At 35.9% G+C, this 16,881-nt stretch overlaps 1 protein-coding gene across 1 annotated transcript in view; it reads right to left on the reverse strand.

The window, feature by feature from the left end:
* The window catches only part of AOPEP (aminopeptidase O (putative)), a 202,189-nt gene that overhangs the window by 166,388 nt on the left and 18,920 nt on the right, over nucleotides 1–16,881 (reverse strand). The window contains exons 3-5 of the mRNA XM_081318746.1: nucleotides 16,326–16,492; nucleotides 6,542–6,689; nucleotides 3,849–4,097 (exon numbers count right to left, since the gene is read on the reverse strand). Of these exons, the coding sequence (XP_081174872.1) occupies nucleotides 3,849–4,097; nucleotides 6,542–6,689; nucleotides 16,326–16,492 (564 nt within the window). The remainder of the gene's footprint in view (nucleotides 1–3,848; nucleotides 4,098–6,541; nucleotides 6,690–16,325; nucleotides 16,493–16,881) is intronic.

Here is a 16,881-nt window from a genome sequence, read left to right on the forward strand (position 1 = left end):
AATCACTCATCAAAAAAGTATCCAATATTTGTTCAGGTTCTAGAACAAACTTTTTGCTAGTCACATAAACAACTAAAAAACCTGAAACAGTATTAATTTTATAGTTGAAAGTTGCAATCTTATGCAAGCCTGCTGGGAATAAATCTCATTTCCCAGTTAAATTCAGTAAAGTTTATTTTTAGGCTTATACTTATACTGGAATATAAGGAATATATGAATATGCAATTAATTCTTCAGCTATAAGAAGAAGGCTGAAAAGAGAAAATAGAACAGCATTAAATTCAGCTAATTTGACATTGCATTTATCTCTATAAATACAAGCAATAAGCTGTTTTCCTTGAAGGCAAAATAAGTTAGGCCAATTTTAGACCAAATGGCCTGCGTTTGGAAGAAAAGAGCCTATCAAGTACACAATACATCATGCTTAATGGTTGACAAAATGCCAATTTTAAATTGATCTGTAATATATAAAATACAGAGTGTACAATATGCAGAATTAAACCTATTTAAGATACACATGCTATAAATACTGTCACAATCAGTGAAAACAACAGAAGGGGCAGTATTATAGATTTCCTTGTTAAAAACTATGGGAACCTTGGAAGCTTATCCTGTTTCTGTTTTTCTGAGTTTTTTTCTTTTATATTCATTCATTTTTTGTTTCTCTATTTACAGTACTACTATTCATCTCCATAAGGGACGCGGTGGCTCAGTGGGTTAGGACGCTGAGCTTGTCGATCAGAAGGTCGGCGGTTTGGTGAGTCGAATCCCGAGTGCCACGTAACAGAGTGAGTGCCTGTTACTCGTCCCAGCTTCTGCCAACCTAGCAGTTTGAAAGCACGTAAAAATGCAAGTAGAAAAATAGGGACCACTACGGTGGGAAGGTAACAGCGTTCCGTGTGCCTTTGGCGTCTAGTCATGCCGGCCACATGACCACGGAGATGTCCTCGGACAAGCGCTGGCTCTTCGGCTTTGAAACGGAGATGAGCAACGGCCCCTAGAGTCGGAAACGACTAGCACACATGTGCGGGGGAACCTTTACCTTTACTTTATCCATCTCCACATTCCTACCCATCCCAACTCCCATTTATGTCTGTGGAGTTGTTTGTTTTGTCTACTCCATTTAGGGGGAAGTTCCTATTATATTCAGAAGGATATAAGTATGATACACGAGAGGTTTCCAAAGCCTCCAAATGCTGAATAAGACCAAAAGAAAAGGACAGCACTGAGCTAAAGTACAACAGTTAGTAGAAAACAACTACAAGCAGTCTTCAACTTACGACAATTGAGCCCCAAATTTATGTTGCTAAGCAAGATGTTTGTTAAGTGAGTTATGCCCCATTTTACGACCTTTCTTGCCACAGTTGTTAAGTGAATTACGGCAGCTGTTAAGATAAGTAACACGTTTGTTACATGAATCTGGTTTCTCCATTGACTTTGCTTGTCAGAAGGTCGCAAAGGGTGATCACATGATCCCAGGACACTGCAACTGTCATAAATGTGAGTCAGTTGCCAACTGTTTGAATTATGTTCATGTGACCATGGGGTCGCTGCAACAGTCATAAGTGTGAAAAATGGTCCTAAGTCACATTTTTCAATGATATTGTAACTCTGAATGGTCACCAAATGAACTGCGAAGTCAAGGACTACCTGTACAGAATTTCCACTGCCATTTCAATCACTACAAAAATGGCTGCATTACTCTGAGCATTTCCAGAATCCAACACCTCCTTCAGGTTCTATTGAAAATCCAGAAGTAACTTCCATTAGAATTACTATTCTATAGATAATATGTAGCAAATTAAAAGAGCTCAAGTGACAACCTACCCAAAGCATATGACAATTATTTCAAGGCAGATTTTTCCTTCAAAAAAGCATTGCAAAGTCTTAAAATAAAATAATGCTGAATCTACGTTGGCCATTGCTGGAAAACACAGCTCTCAAACTTCCAATTAAGAATCCCTGTTTCTTCCTACTTTGAAATATGGGGTCACCTTCAAAAAAAGGAAAAGTCCCTGGGTGCTGTACATTAAACATGTAGCTTCCACACTAATGAGGACAGACTTGCCCAAGTACATGGACCTATGTTATATGTAAAAAATAAGAGAAAGGGAAAGAGAAAAATTGCAGATTTAAAAATGAATGACTGAAAATGCATAGCTATTTCCTTTGGTAGCAGTCAAATGCAAAGAACATTTTCAGAACAGCAGCTCTTTTGTTCTTGCCAACTGTATTATGTTATATTTATACAACTGCGGATCAAGTAGTTGATTAAATGCACACGTAGCACAGTACTCTTCCTGTATCAAGATAATACATAAAGTAATAAGAAGCTTTGGAAAACATCCATGCTTACAGTAAAGAGAAAATAGTGTATAGGACATAACAGAAAGATCCCCACGTCACTGTAATTATTAAAAAATTTTAACATTAATGTCAAAAGTACATATACCTAATTATATCCTTATGGTACTATGCTTTTTTATTCATTTCCCCTTTTAAATAAGAAATGAAGAATTTAAATTCCAAGAACTCCCATAAATATTTAGGCGTTTTAAAACAGCATTCAAGTGTATACTGCTTTTCTTTAGATTTCATCATTCACCACTCTTTTTGGCTTCTGTATTCAAAGTAATGTAATAAATTGCTTTAAACCCTAATTGTTCTACCATTCTGAGATTAACTGTCTCTCTGCTTTCATATGTTAGTTGATACTAATATAATAGCTTAGGTTATCCTAAATTGTATTTATGTGTGTGGCTGTGACTAAATTCCGAAAGAAGTAATCAAGGGTTTAATTAAAACTTAGCTGGCAACTTGTACAGCTAGTTCAAACCTCATCTTTTCTATATCGTTGGTTCATTTTCTCCCTCAGGCTATCTACATATGGTACACAGCTCTTTCACTATGTCATTCTCCTCTTCATCTGGAACATTCTTCTCTTTAGCAGTCCAATACTGCCTAATTTCATCTTTGCTCAGCCATTTTTCTTCTTCTCCTCTCAGCCAACTCCAACACAGCTAACATTCTGCTTGCTCCTTAGCCCATTTCCACTTCCCCCATCCATCAGATATGTATTTCGGAAAAGATCCACTTCCACCTCCCAAACTTCTTTTCCCAGCCTCAGATATCACCCTAGGAACAATTTGTAAGCCTGGTGATGGTGTTACAAGACAGCAGGCAGTGTTACCTTTTCTATTCTGTCATACAACGGATGAATTAATTCTTTATTTATAATTTAGATTCATGGGATGCCCAACTGAGTAATGACTCTTTTATGTTATAGGTTCCTACCCTTTATAGCCACATCTGCAAAGACAGTGGCTCTGAAAAATGCAGAAAGGATTTTAACAATGTTTTTCTTCCTGGCAAAGACATACATACATACATACATACTGTACATAGATACATACATACATACTGTACATAGATACATACATACATACTGTACATAGATACATAAATAGATACATATATACAGTATATACATACATATGGAGTGGGTTCACACATTCTGCTAAGTCATAATGTGGTTTCTTTGGTTATGTCTCAGTATGAATCCAATCACTGTGATTTGTCATCATTTTTTACAACATAGCACATTCTGCATTTGATTGCAGTTTATTCAATAAACCATCATCGCCATCAGCCATTCAGCTGGCCACTCTATGGATCAGCACTCTCCATGACCCTCTGTCATGCACTGCCTCCTTCAGATCCGCTATGGTCATCCTAGTGTCATCCTTTATAGTGTCCAGCCAACGGGTATTATAAAGGATGATACTGGGATTCAATAAGGCACTGATAGCCAAATTAAACCACACAGAAAATGGGAAAAATATCCATACCTTGCCATTCCAAGACTGGAAAAGTTCATTGGAACTATCAAAACATCAAGCCGGGAAAAGGGATGTGTACCCAGCAGATCATACGCCGCAGAGAGACACTGAGGAAGCAGGTGGAATAAAACCTTTTTGCAGGATTCCTTAAGGCACAGAGGAGCAAAGATGCGGTGAGGAATAATAACCTGAGTAGAGGTGGTAGGATCTTGGAAACGACAAGGATATGGTGTATGACTGCAAGCCTTCTTTAATAACCTGGCAGAGACAAAGAAGTCATTGAATTGATTTTTTTTAAAAAAAAGTTATGAGAATTCAGCAAAACGTGGCCAAGAGATTTGTGTGATTTGTTCATACTTATACAACATTAAGAGGGAAACATCTGGATCAGATGACAATTTCTTTCCTTTGACAATCTTTTTCTTTATCTGCTATATATAGAATTCAGAATCTCATCCAGGCAAGAAAAAATGTGGTTGGGTAACTTGCTTGAAATTATTGTGAGAAGGTCTGCAGGGATTTTCAATTATTGTTATTGTTTGTCTCGCTATCACCTGCCTGTCACCTCTGCAATTTAGGCAATGAAATAATGCTAATGCCCCAAACCAGGGGTCCCCAACGTTGGCAACTTTAAGACTTGTAGACTTCAACTCCCAGAATTCCCCAGCCAGCCACAAGTCCACAAGTCTTAAAATTGCCAAGGTTGGGGACCCCTGCCCAAAACTACTCAATAATAGCACTAGCACTAACACTTAGACTTATATGCCACTTCACAGTGCTTTACAGCCCTCTCTAAGCGGTTTACAGAGTCAGCACATTGCCCCCATGATCTTGAACACCTCAAGATAGGACACTCTTAGAAATATCCATTGAAAGAAATTTTCATCTTGAAAGTTTTTCCAGATGAATGTGAAAGTTAGTTCTTCCACAGTCAGTGAAAACCACCATGATAACAAATCTGATAATTATAAAAATAAAGGACAGATTGAAGCAAGCCAGTGCACAGAAAAGAAAGGGGGGAAATATCACAAGAAGGGTTGAACATTGCTTCAATATACATGGCTTTTTGAATTATAGCAGTTGCTAAAATTCTTTGCTTATGGCCTCTAACATTTTTGAAATACATATTACTTATGTGAAGTTCTTGTAAGCTTGCCTAAGTAATTTTTCCTGCTATTGGATAAAACCTAACAGTGAGATTCTATCATGCAGTCATCCTGCCCGGTTCACAGAATTGATAATGTTTCCTTCCATTTATAACCCTATCATATTTTGTCATTTTTTTAAAAAAGGAAAATATATTTGGAGAAGAAAAATAGTACTAACAATGCCTTTGATTTGGTATAGTTCATTAACTATTTTAACCATTAACCAATTTCCTGTGATTAAAAAAAATGGTCATAAAAAAGTTAAAACACTGCAGTTGTGGTTTCTCTTACAGGTACACTTTTGTTTTTTATCATCTGCAGAACAGAAGACAATAAATTATTGACATGCAGAAAGCCTGAATTATGCTCCTATCTGGAAGGGTATACAGCCACAACCTATAAACAATAATATTTTTTTCAAATTCCTTTCAATAAACTTTTGATATGAAATGCATACTCTAAGCAGTGGTTATATCAGATCTGCAACATGTTTTTGGGTGGTACTTTCATTCTATAAATATAGGAACAAAGATTACAAATGTAATTTTTCAAACCAACAATGAAAAGATGGAAACAGGAATGGGATTTTAAGAGACAGCCTGCTAATAATGTGAAAGAACGATGAAAAAAAAATATGATACAGGAATAGCAATCTAATAAGCTTCATAAGATATGCCAGCATCAATCAAGGCTGTAAAATAGAGGACAGTTTTTACCATGCAAAATAATAAGGAATTTCGAATTTAAAAGAAGAAATAAAAAGGGATGCTTAACAGCATTGTTTTATTAGGCCTCAATTAAAATTCACCTATTAAGCAATCCATTTTGTCTTTGGTTTTGCCTCTGTAGTGACATTTGCAATCATGTTCTTGTTAACCTCAGTGTTAGGAACTAATATTTTATTTTATTTTTTTATTTATTTTATTTTTATTACATTTATATCCCGCCCTTCTCCAAAGACTCAGGGCGGCTTACAAGCTTAGCAGTAGCCTTCATTCTATGTATATGCCTGCTTGTTAGGGCTTTCACACACATGCCAAGCGGCATTATTACAAAGTCAGCTTATTGCCCCCAACAATCTGGGTCCTCATTTTACCTACCTCGGAAGGATGGAAGGCTGAGTCAACCTTGAGCCTGGTGGGATGCGAACCTGCACTAATTGCAGGCAGCTGGTGTTACTTAAGGAGGCATCAGCCCACTGCTCCACCAAGGCTCTATAATAGGCTCTATAATAGGGTTTGAATAATTTAAAACTAAAAATGTAACTGAAAAAAGTCTAAACTCTGTAGTTTAGGTGTTTAACTTGCACATTATGCAGCTAAAGTAAATGACATAAAAAGCCATGCTCTTTTTCAAAGAACCCTTTCTTTCTGTACAAGCAACACACCCTTGCCCAGTGTGTGGTTCAGTGGACAATTTCTCTTCTACAATTTTCTTCTGCTTTGATTAAACACGTCCAACTATTGTTCCTCAACTACGATGACTCATTTTCTTTTATAATAGAAGAAACTGAATGTTCTTTAAAGTACATATTTTTCAGCTGTAATCACCAACCTGACATCCACTTTTGAAGACAGCCCATCATTCTTCAGATCATCAGTTTCATAACTTTTTCTTTTAACTTCTGCCCAACATCCAACAGCAATAGCAAAGGTGGATGCTGGCATTGGCATTGTCACATAATAAAACCAACTTAATATACCTAAGGAAAAAAAACATGTAGACTATGTTAACTATCAAGTTTGCTCACCATTTGTTAAATCTAAAAACGTCTTCCATGATTCAGGTAAAGCTTGAAATAGAGATTTGTTTTTGTTTTAATGTTTTATTTTGATGTTTTGATTGGATTGTAGCTTTATACAATTAAGTTTTACAAAGATAAAATATTGCCTAGGATGGAACTAAGAGTGCAGGATACACACACCATGCAATTTCCACTTGCTTTGCAGATACCTAAGATCTGCTCTTGAGTATCATGGGAACTTCTAAAGGAGGGGTGTCAAACCCGCAACGTCGCGTGACGTGTCGCGATGTATCGTGACGTTTTTGCCATTGCCGGCAATGGGGTGGGTGCGGTTTTGCTATGATGCATCCAGCCCCGCGGGCCAGCAATTTGACACCCCTGTTCTAAAGGGTGGTTAAAATGGTAGATCAGGAGAAAGTCTTACATGAGTGGATTTCTGTGTTGTGATATGATATTTCCGAGTTTTTAAATGGTGAGATTTCTTGCCTAATTTATGTGTAAGATGGCAGTGAAAATACTGAGTGTAATGTAGTGTTGCATGAATGGATAAAGTCAATTTTTCCATGTTCTATCCAGTTTTTGGAATCCCTAATTCCTAAGTTGGGGGAGGGTGAGGAATGTTGAATGTAGTGGGAGAAGATAACTGCCATATTTAGCAAATTTGAAAAAAAACACGAGTGACCTCCAAATAGAAAAGCAGGATATAACTGGGATATCATATGTATGTGAATACCTCCACCTAACTTAAGGCAATTCACCACTTCCTTTGCAAATAGGCAAAATATATCTTGTAACGTTCAGTACATTGAAGGAGTATATGAAGCTTCATTGTGGAAAAAGGAGAGAAACAGCCTTGCCAACTACTTGTGCAGAGTGAGATGTTTGCCTTTAATGAAAAGTATCAATGTGGGATTAATCTCAGTATGCACATATTTATGCCCACTGTAAGAGCCTTGCAGCACTGATCCAATATATTCCATCTGATTCTGAACTATAATTAAATAAATAAATAAAAATACTACAATAAACAAATATTCTGTAACACTTCCTTCATTTTGCTTAACATGCATCGATTATATCCAATGTAATTATTCAACTATTCCATTGTGTATTTGTTTTCTATAAAAGTTGCAAATTAGGTTCCATTTATTTCCATGTATTTACCAGAGACATAAACGAAATTCACCATATATTTCAAACTCCAGGCTAATGCACATTTGCAGTGGACCCACTGTGCTAACATAATTAATAATCACCTATCTTATAGTGTTATTAGAAGGAACTCATACTGTATATGAACTGTTCTGATCTGTCTAAAACATTCTGTAATCTGAGAGTAGCAACTCTAAATGCCAGTGTGTCTGTGAATACATATAAAAGAATATACAAGGGAGGGAGGGAGGGAGGGAGGGAGGAAGGAAGGAAGGAAGGAAGGAAGGAAGGAAGGAAGGAAGGAAGGATCTTTCTCTGGGAAAGAAAGGCCTTCTCTCTTGCTTAAAAACAGGGCAATTTAATTGTTGGCAATTGGTTGACTTCCCCGACCAAAAAAATCTAAATTAATGGATAAATACTCTGTACAGGACATTTCAGATCCCTTTCTGTGGTCTCTTACTCTGGGAATAAAAATACAGAGAGGAGAAAAAAAGCAAGGGGGCCCCCACAGCAGCCATTTTGTGGTCAAATGCAAGGCAGATGATTAAAAAGAAAAATCTGTCAAGTGTATCTTTGGGACTGAAAGCTAAAGCTACAAAGCTAAAGGACTATCTCAAATGTTCATGATCATTTTAGATGTCTTTCTACTGAACCATTGTTTATTTTTAGGTACTATACTGTAACTATTGTGCTCATCACTATTAGAAAGTGTCAAGCTGTCTGTATTTCCCATGTAGCATTTTTAATCATGTATAACTTTTCCCCAAGTTATATTATATAAAATAGAAATATTTGATCATTCTTTTTCTTCATTCCTCTTTATCTCTAACTACAGTGTTTCCCAAAAAGTGCAAGAAATAAACTAAACTAAAATTATTTTCTTTATCTTTATGTTTTCCCTCTTTTCTTCCTCTTTGTCTTTCTGTCCAGAATGTTAATCCACTATCTTACTGTATCTATTGGGACCCTATGAGGCTCCCTTGGATACAGCACCACCTAGGGTAGAAAATATATATATAATTATTTTTTATGAAAGAAATGCATATTTTCATGTGGTACAACAGAAACCCATAAAACATGGAACTGTATTTGTTAAAAATTAGAAGTGAATTGTTTCCCATGATGCTGTATTAATAATTTTGTGTAGCAATCAGTTCTCACCATCACTTCTACATGAAAATTTACACATACGTAACATGGAGAAAATTCCCACCTATTTACAAATTATGCAAATTATGTCAGATAATTTGCAATACTGTATCTATAAATTTAAGATGTTATTCTAATTAATAATGCATTAATAATTTGCATTTCATGTTCTCATTGAAAATCCACTCAGTTTTTAATTGCATTATCGGGGCACTCCATTTATTTATTTTTCCTCTTAGCCCTTTGAGTAGAATGATTTTTCAGCATCTCAGTTATATTTCAATTTACTTCCTATTGACTGTCTTGTGAACAGGTACACTGAGAAGGGCGTAAACTGACTTTTAAAAGACATTTAATATATTTTAATAATGTATTGTCATATGTAATATAAGAGAAACCCAGCTTTATACTGTATTATTTCTACTGCATTGCAATTAATTTAATCAAGCTTAAAATCCCATTATCTAAAAAGCCTAAAAAATGAAAAAGAAACAATAGCTGATAGTTATTTTAACTCATATTTATAAATCTCAGTTAAGAGGCTTTTTTTCAAAGTTCTTGAATCTAGCAATAGAATTTGAAATGAAATATTTTTAAATTTTGAAGGAGCAAATAACCTCTTGACGATTTGCCTAGAACTATTCAACAGGTTCCAACAGACATTTCAACAGAAGATTTTTTTTAATGTCAATTAATATGAAACTGGAGAAAAACAACAGATGCTCCAAAAACTGCAAGTGTAACACACTCTTCTCCAAATCTGAAAGAGGAAGACATTTTTGAAATTGTGACAATAACTTATTTCTGGAAAAAATATTACTGGACCAAAAGTTTGTGGCTGCACAAAAAGCTGGATAGAGTTGAGGGTGAGCTGATAACATCAGTGGAAATCACTTTAGTGAAAACTTCTCCAAAATGAACATTTGTTTCTGTAACTTCCAATTCACCTCTGAAATTCCCAGCCAGCTGGACTATTGTGGAAGGATATCCATAGATACTGAGTGACCACGTAGTCCCCTCCACACAAGTTTCAAGTACTTATTCTGGGAAATCCAATCTCACTTACTGTGTACAAGGTTGTGCAACATCTAAAAGGTTGTGGCATGCAAGCAGGAGCTTTCACTATTAAAATTGAAGACACAACAAAGGATGGAAATCAAAGGAAATTCATACTGAATGTTAACAGGAATTTCTTTGTTTTTATTTGTCAAACAAACAAAAATGCAAATTCAAACAAAGAAAATTAGAAAATCAAATTGTGACAGGGACAATAGGCACGCCAGTGCACTTGTGCATGCCCCCTTAGGGACCTATTAAATACGAAGTCAGGTCCACAGAAGTTAAGTTAGAATTAAAACTGTGAAAGTTCTTGAACACTTATAGATTGCCAAGCTCTACAACAGACACGTCCAAGTCAAGGCCTATGGGCCAGATCCAGTCCTTGATGTGTTTAGTTCTGGCCCTCAAGCAGACTACTAGAAGAAGATGATTGACTATGTAGCGTGTGTGGGGGGGAGGGGGGGAGCTGAAGCAGTGGTAGCATCAGAGAGGCCTGGGGGAGAGTCATCAGGTATTGCTGGGGCTCTACTGAGGCCCCGGGATCAGCGCACACGGCTCCAACTAATCAGAGTTTCCAGCAGCTTCACGGGTGGCCGGCAGCTGCACAGTCTTCAGGGGAAGACACAGCTGGAGCTACAGGGCTGCCAGGGCTTGGTGGGGACCCCAGAATCAGCTGATGACCACTGCGTGACAAGGCCAGCCAGGCAGTGAATGAGCACATGGGAGAGGAGAGGATATAAAAGGAGGAGTTTTGGTGGGAAGAGGAGGAGTGAGGGGGGAGAGAAGGCAATGGGGAGGAGAGATGTCACCGGGGCAAACCTGAGGGAGAGCAGGGGATGGAATAGGAGAGGCTTCTATGGGGCAAGCTTGAGGGAGAGAAGGGGACAACAACTGGCCCTTTGATAATGTTGATGCAGCCCTCAATGAAATTGAGTTTGACACCCTTGCTCTACAGGTTTACAAATGGAGTCTGGATGGCTACCTGTTAGGCATGAATTAATGGATTTCTTCATGGAGCAAGGGATTATACTAAAATGATCTATGGGATTTCTTCTACTTCATATATTTTATGCTTACAAAAATGTAATCCTGCCCAAATCTTAAATAAATAGCATGTACTTGACACATTATTCCCGTGCAGTCTAAGCAATGTTATACAAAATGCAGAAGGAATAAGAAACTGTCACCCAGAAGGAGGCATGACTTTACGAAAAATGACTTCCACGGGTTTCAGTTGTCATGCTCAGTTGCAGTTAATAAAAACAGAAGCTAAATCTTCTAGAAAAAGCAGGCAGGGGAATCAATGCAAGCCCTAAACTCACAAAGATTCATTCTCGCAACACTAAACCACTGTTTACACCAGGAGTTTTTGAACTAGGTGCAGCCTCAGCTTCGCTGACACAGAGAAGTAAGGTGGCAGTTATAGATCTTCTCTAAGTAGAAAATATTTGTCTCTCCAGCCAGATAAAGGAGGCTAAAGTGTGGCTGCCCTTTAGCCCTATTCTGAGGTGTTGTCACTTCTTGGATAGGGGCCAGTCAGCTTCCTGTGGTTAATGAGAGACTATAGCACTTTCAAGCTTCCTGATGCCTTTAAACTCCCATTTGGCAACTTCCCTCCATCCACCTCAACAAAGAATTGGGGGAGCATAAGGCAAGCAAGTTGAGGCCAGCATTGCACAGGACCGGCTTCTCCTCTGCAGTCATTAGCCAAGGTGCAACAGAATGGCTGCTTTGGGAATGGAGGCAGAGGAGAGAAGAAGCAGAGATAGATGGTGGTGTAGTTCAGGAAACTCCAATGATCTTACTAGGAGAGGAGTCTGTGCCTCATCCCAAGTGGGGATGTGCTCCTGGTATGCCCTCTACCAGCCAAGCTCTACTGAGTGCTATCCTGGGGAAGATGCTGTGCACTCTCTCTCCTAAGCTTTTCCATGCTCGTTGGTGAGAAGCTGTATCAGTTTTGGGGGTAGGGTGGTGTTAGCACAGCTTTGGCCAAATGTTCCTCCTACTAAGTGATCTACCTGCTATATATCCCAAATAGAAGGATTTCAGTTTCTGCCCAAGCAGGTCACTTCCCATCCATCAATCGATCCATGATCAATTAGATGAGGCTTATGCTCAAATCTTAAGCCAGATTCAATATTTCCCCATTAAGCATCAAATGCCAATTGCTTTTTCCTGTGTCAAATAATACATCATTTTTAGCTTGGCTTTTATTAAATATAATCTGAATTTGAGCTAAATTTTCAGAAAATTGAAGACAAAACATGATTTTTTTAACAAGAGAACTGCCAAAGTAATTTTTATTACTTGGCAGAACTGAAAATAATGTTCAGGCACAGTTGCCTCTTATGAGCAGACAAATCCTGCCAAGTTTCAGATTATTAGATTTAAGGGTTATATATTTATTCAGCAACAACCAAAACAAATATTGATGTTCTGCTTTAGAAAAATGCTGTCAGATAAGTGGTCAAACTGAAATGGCAAAAGCCCCTCTGATTTGCAGAATTATGTAAAAAATAAAAAAATAAATGTATGTTTAATGGCATACCATAGTATTATTCATAATATTCAAACATTTCTTTTTTTTTTATTAAAGAGTTTTACAAAAACAAAATCTTACAATATATCCCCAAATCCCCCCCACCCCAAACCCGCCCACTTCCCCCCCCACTTCCCAGAGCTAAATACAGGATTATAGTTATAATAATCATATTCTAAATAAAAATTATGCATAATATACAATTAACCAAATTCATAATGTGCTTTAACTCCCCTTTAACATAACTACATACAAAGTACCAATAACAATATCCCACTAAAATCTACTCATAAGCTAAATGGAACTTTTTAGTCCCATATTTGTTCTGAATATATATATTCTTAATGTTTGATTGAGGCTTCAGTTTCAGGCTCTTGTGCTATGAAACTAGTCTTCAGGAGCACTCAGGAGCATTTGAGTTTGGACCATAGATTCAGAGACATATTTGAATGCTGCTTAAAATGAAAACACAGATTCTGTATAAAGTTAAGAATCTTCAGCAAGGAGAGACAATTGCTTTAAATTATTGCTTTAAAAATTACTCTATGAAGTAACAAACAATTTTAATGTTATTTTATTTATTATTAAATTTATTGTGCTGTCCATCTCATTACAGGGTAAGATGTTGTTATCTAACAGTAAAAGTCAAACAGAAAAACACAATGCAAAACTGATGGAAATAATGGGGTAGTATGCAGGAGTTGGGGGACGGAGGGAGAGAGGAGTAGAGGCTTAAAGTGGATGACAGTTATAATAAAGAAAAGTAACTCTGTGTAAATCCTAAACATACTAATATCCTTTGAGTTCTCTGTAATACCCAAAAGTATAGTTTGGATTCTAAACCTGACTACAATTAATATATTAAAACAATAAAATAGTGTATCATTTGTAATCCATTAATTAAGAGCTCTATGCTTTCACACCTCATGATTAAACTTTCCAAACTGAAAGCAATCTAAGTTTCTCTCTCACTTTCTAAAAAAAAAAATGATATAGCACCAAAAAATCTACACTTTGTACACAAATTCATTCAGGTGAATGAATCATCAGCAAAAATCCATCACAGTTTACTAAACTATACAAAACTATAGCATTTAATTTAAATAATTTGCTATGGGAAACTTGCCCAAACATTGTTATCTCATTGCTTTATTAACATTTTTGTAAGAAATGTCTGAGGAAGCATGGCAAACTAAACATGTCTTTGAAAGAGCTGAGATGATGACCGTGGCTCTGGACAAGGAGAAAACAGGAGATTACTTACATGTTATCTAGACAAGTGCTCCTCACAGTGAGATTGCAAGGCAATACACACCTGCAGATTTCAGGCACCAAAGGATCAGAGGGGCAAGCCATCATACTCATGAATATAGCAGAGACTTTTAAAAGACAGAGTTTCCTAACCTTTCTAATCATTTTCAGAAAATTGCTTTTTTAAATTAACCTAGGACCATTAAAGATCTTTAGAACAACAGGTTTGAAAAGCTTCTTGGTGAGTTTATCATCTTTTTTTGAGCAAAATAAAAATTAACCATAAGAATTTAAAGAATTAGCAACAAATAGCAAAAAGCTAAATGCAATGTTAATCTAAGAAAGTTATAAACCAATTAAGAATACAAACACATTTGAAATATTTAAACTTTTACTTTAAGATTTTGGAAACAAATAAATAGTGTTTTATGGAAACCAAATTGTTTTGTCTATCTTAACTCATAATGGAAATCTAAGACTATGATTTTAGAAATTGGACACTAGATGGGATGAAAGATTACAGGCAGAAAAAAGGGGGAAAAGTGTAAACTTGTCTTTGTTTTTTTGATTACTACTGGTATTTACAAAATGAAACAAAATGTTGTGACATTTGAAATCCCAAGGAGATTTTTGAAAAATGGGGCCAGAAATTAGTAACTATGATATTAGCAATGTCAACTATGAAGCCTGTTTCCATGAACAGACTATGCACAAAAAATGCTAATGAAAGAATGACAGATGTGAAACAAATTTTATCCGATGCAAAAATAGTAAAATCAGAAATACTGGATATCAAACAAAACTGTGAATTAGAAGATAGAGAAGGCAGCTAAAGTAGAAAAACAAATGGCAAGCTAAGGAAATGATCCTAATAGAAAACATTTTGCTGGTTACGCAAAAAGTAGATTAAAACATTGAAAATCAAAGTAAAATTACAAACGATAAATCAAGAGAATGATCTGGATAATTACTTTTTGTTGGATTTAAAAGGGTTTGCTAAAGCCTCAAAGAAGTCTTTGGGACAGGAAAAAGAGAAACTGAAGAAAGACCAAATTCTATGACATCTGAATGAATGATGTTGTTAGAAGTAAAAAAAAGGGAATATAAAGTTGGTTTGTTTGACCAAGGTTAAAATATGTTTTATAAAGCTCTGATAACCTTTTATGGACTTTTTGCCAACACGAGGACTGAAATATTGATGATTTATAGATTTACATATAAATAAGAGACAGGTTACAGGAAGAAGAGAGGTTTGTTTGAACACTTGTAGGGGGTGAAGAATTATCAAATTTGTCTATACTTGGGATGAAGATCGGAAGTCACTGCTTTATATATTTCTTTTCTTTATCTTTGTAAGCATTTTTAAATTCTTCCTGTTTCTCTTTCATTCTCTGGGTTTAGTTTATATTTGCTTTTATTACTGTAATAAAAATTATAAAGAAAAAAAATTGTAAGAAATTTTAAGATTGTATTCTTATGATATTGGTAATGTCCAACTGAATTCAGTAAGATTTACTTCTGAGAATAAATCAGTGAAAATACAGCAGAGCTGATTGAGAGAAGTGCTAATGATATTAAGGGCTATACTAAAATCTAACTATAGAAAAGCTCCCTTTGAAATGCATATATTCTTCAGTAATTATGTCAAACGGTATGTGTTCGTATTTTGTTGTTTGAATTTTTAATTTTAAAGAAAAATAAATTTCTATTGTGAAGCAGATTTCAATATGATAATTCAACCAACAGAAATAAGGTTAAGTTACATAAAAATAATCAACAGCAAATAGGATTTGTTGTACCAAACTTCCAATTATCAGTTTGAAATGGCCCTCAGTATCAAGGCTAATCCAATCTAAACAGTTCACACACCAAGGAGGTATATTCTAAATCAAAATTGTTATTGTTGTTGTCGTTATTTAGTAAGCATGCTATAGCATTCAATTTGATTTCTCATGTTTCTTGTATCAAAGAAAGAAATTATTTTAGGCCACTTATCTCAACCCCTTAATCCTAGCTCAAGATACTAAACACAATTTTAACTGATCCACTCTTACTGCAAAAATGTAATTCACCACAACCAACAATTGTATTTTTTTACAAACACTTTAAAGCAAGATTTTGGGTCATTATAAATTGTTATGGCAACAAAGAAGCAGATTTCTATCATAACTTTGTTTAGAATTAATCCACCTACGAATTGCATATTACTAGTTCCTGAAAATCAAGGATTGGTGAGAAAAGAAAAACTGGTAAGAAACAGGAATCAAGTAAGGAAAAAATAAAAATAAAAGAATGAATATGAAGTTAATGGTTCCAGATAGAGGTGGACTAGAATCTCATCAGACTACGTAGAAGAAATACTGCACTGATACTAAATCATTTTCCAAATGAATATTGAATCAAATATTAATATCGCCATATAACAATATAACAACAAGTTGTACCTTTTTCAGATTCTGCTGGTTCCGCTACATTCTCACCACTCATTAGAACAACAAAGCATGCATCTGCTCGGACTGTAGCTTGCCATGTTGACATGGCAACAGGCGGTTCCTGGCATGGAAAAAGGGCCCTGTTGTTTATTGGAGATCCCACTGTATAAACACATGGTCTATAGGGAACAGAAAAAGATAAGGAAGTAGTGTGTGCTCTACAACTTATTAAAAGAAAAACAAAATTGCTAACAGAAACAGAAATTCAAACCATTAATACCACTCAATACATCTTGTCTCAATCTAATCTGAAAAGAAAGAATCACATCAGAGGATAAATCACTTCTTGAACCTTATGTGAAATTAAATTCTGATTTGCTCTTTGATATCTCTGGAGACCAGAGAAGATAGAAATACATTGTATTTGAACTTGTATCAGGTTATTCTGCTCTAAAGAATCCAATAGAGTAGTTTTGAAAAAATGTTTCTGAATTGATCACAAATTTACCGTCACCAGGAATAACCTACCAAGTGGAATATGAATTTGTGGATTTACAAACGCATGCAT

Source organism: Vipera berus, assembly GCF_964194415.1.
Source record: "Vipera berus genome assembly, chromosome: 2".
Taxonomy (NCBI): Eukaryota; Metazoa; Chordata; class Lepidosauria; order Squamata; family Viperidae; genus Vipera; species Vipera berus.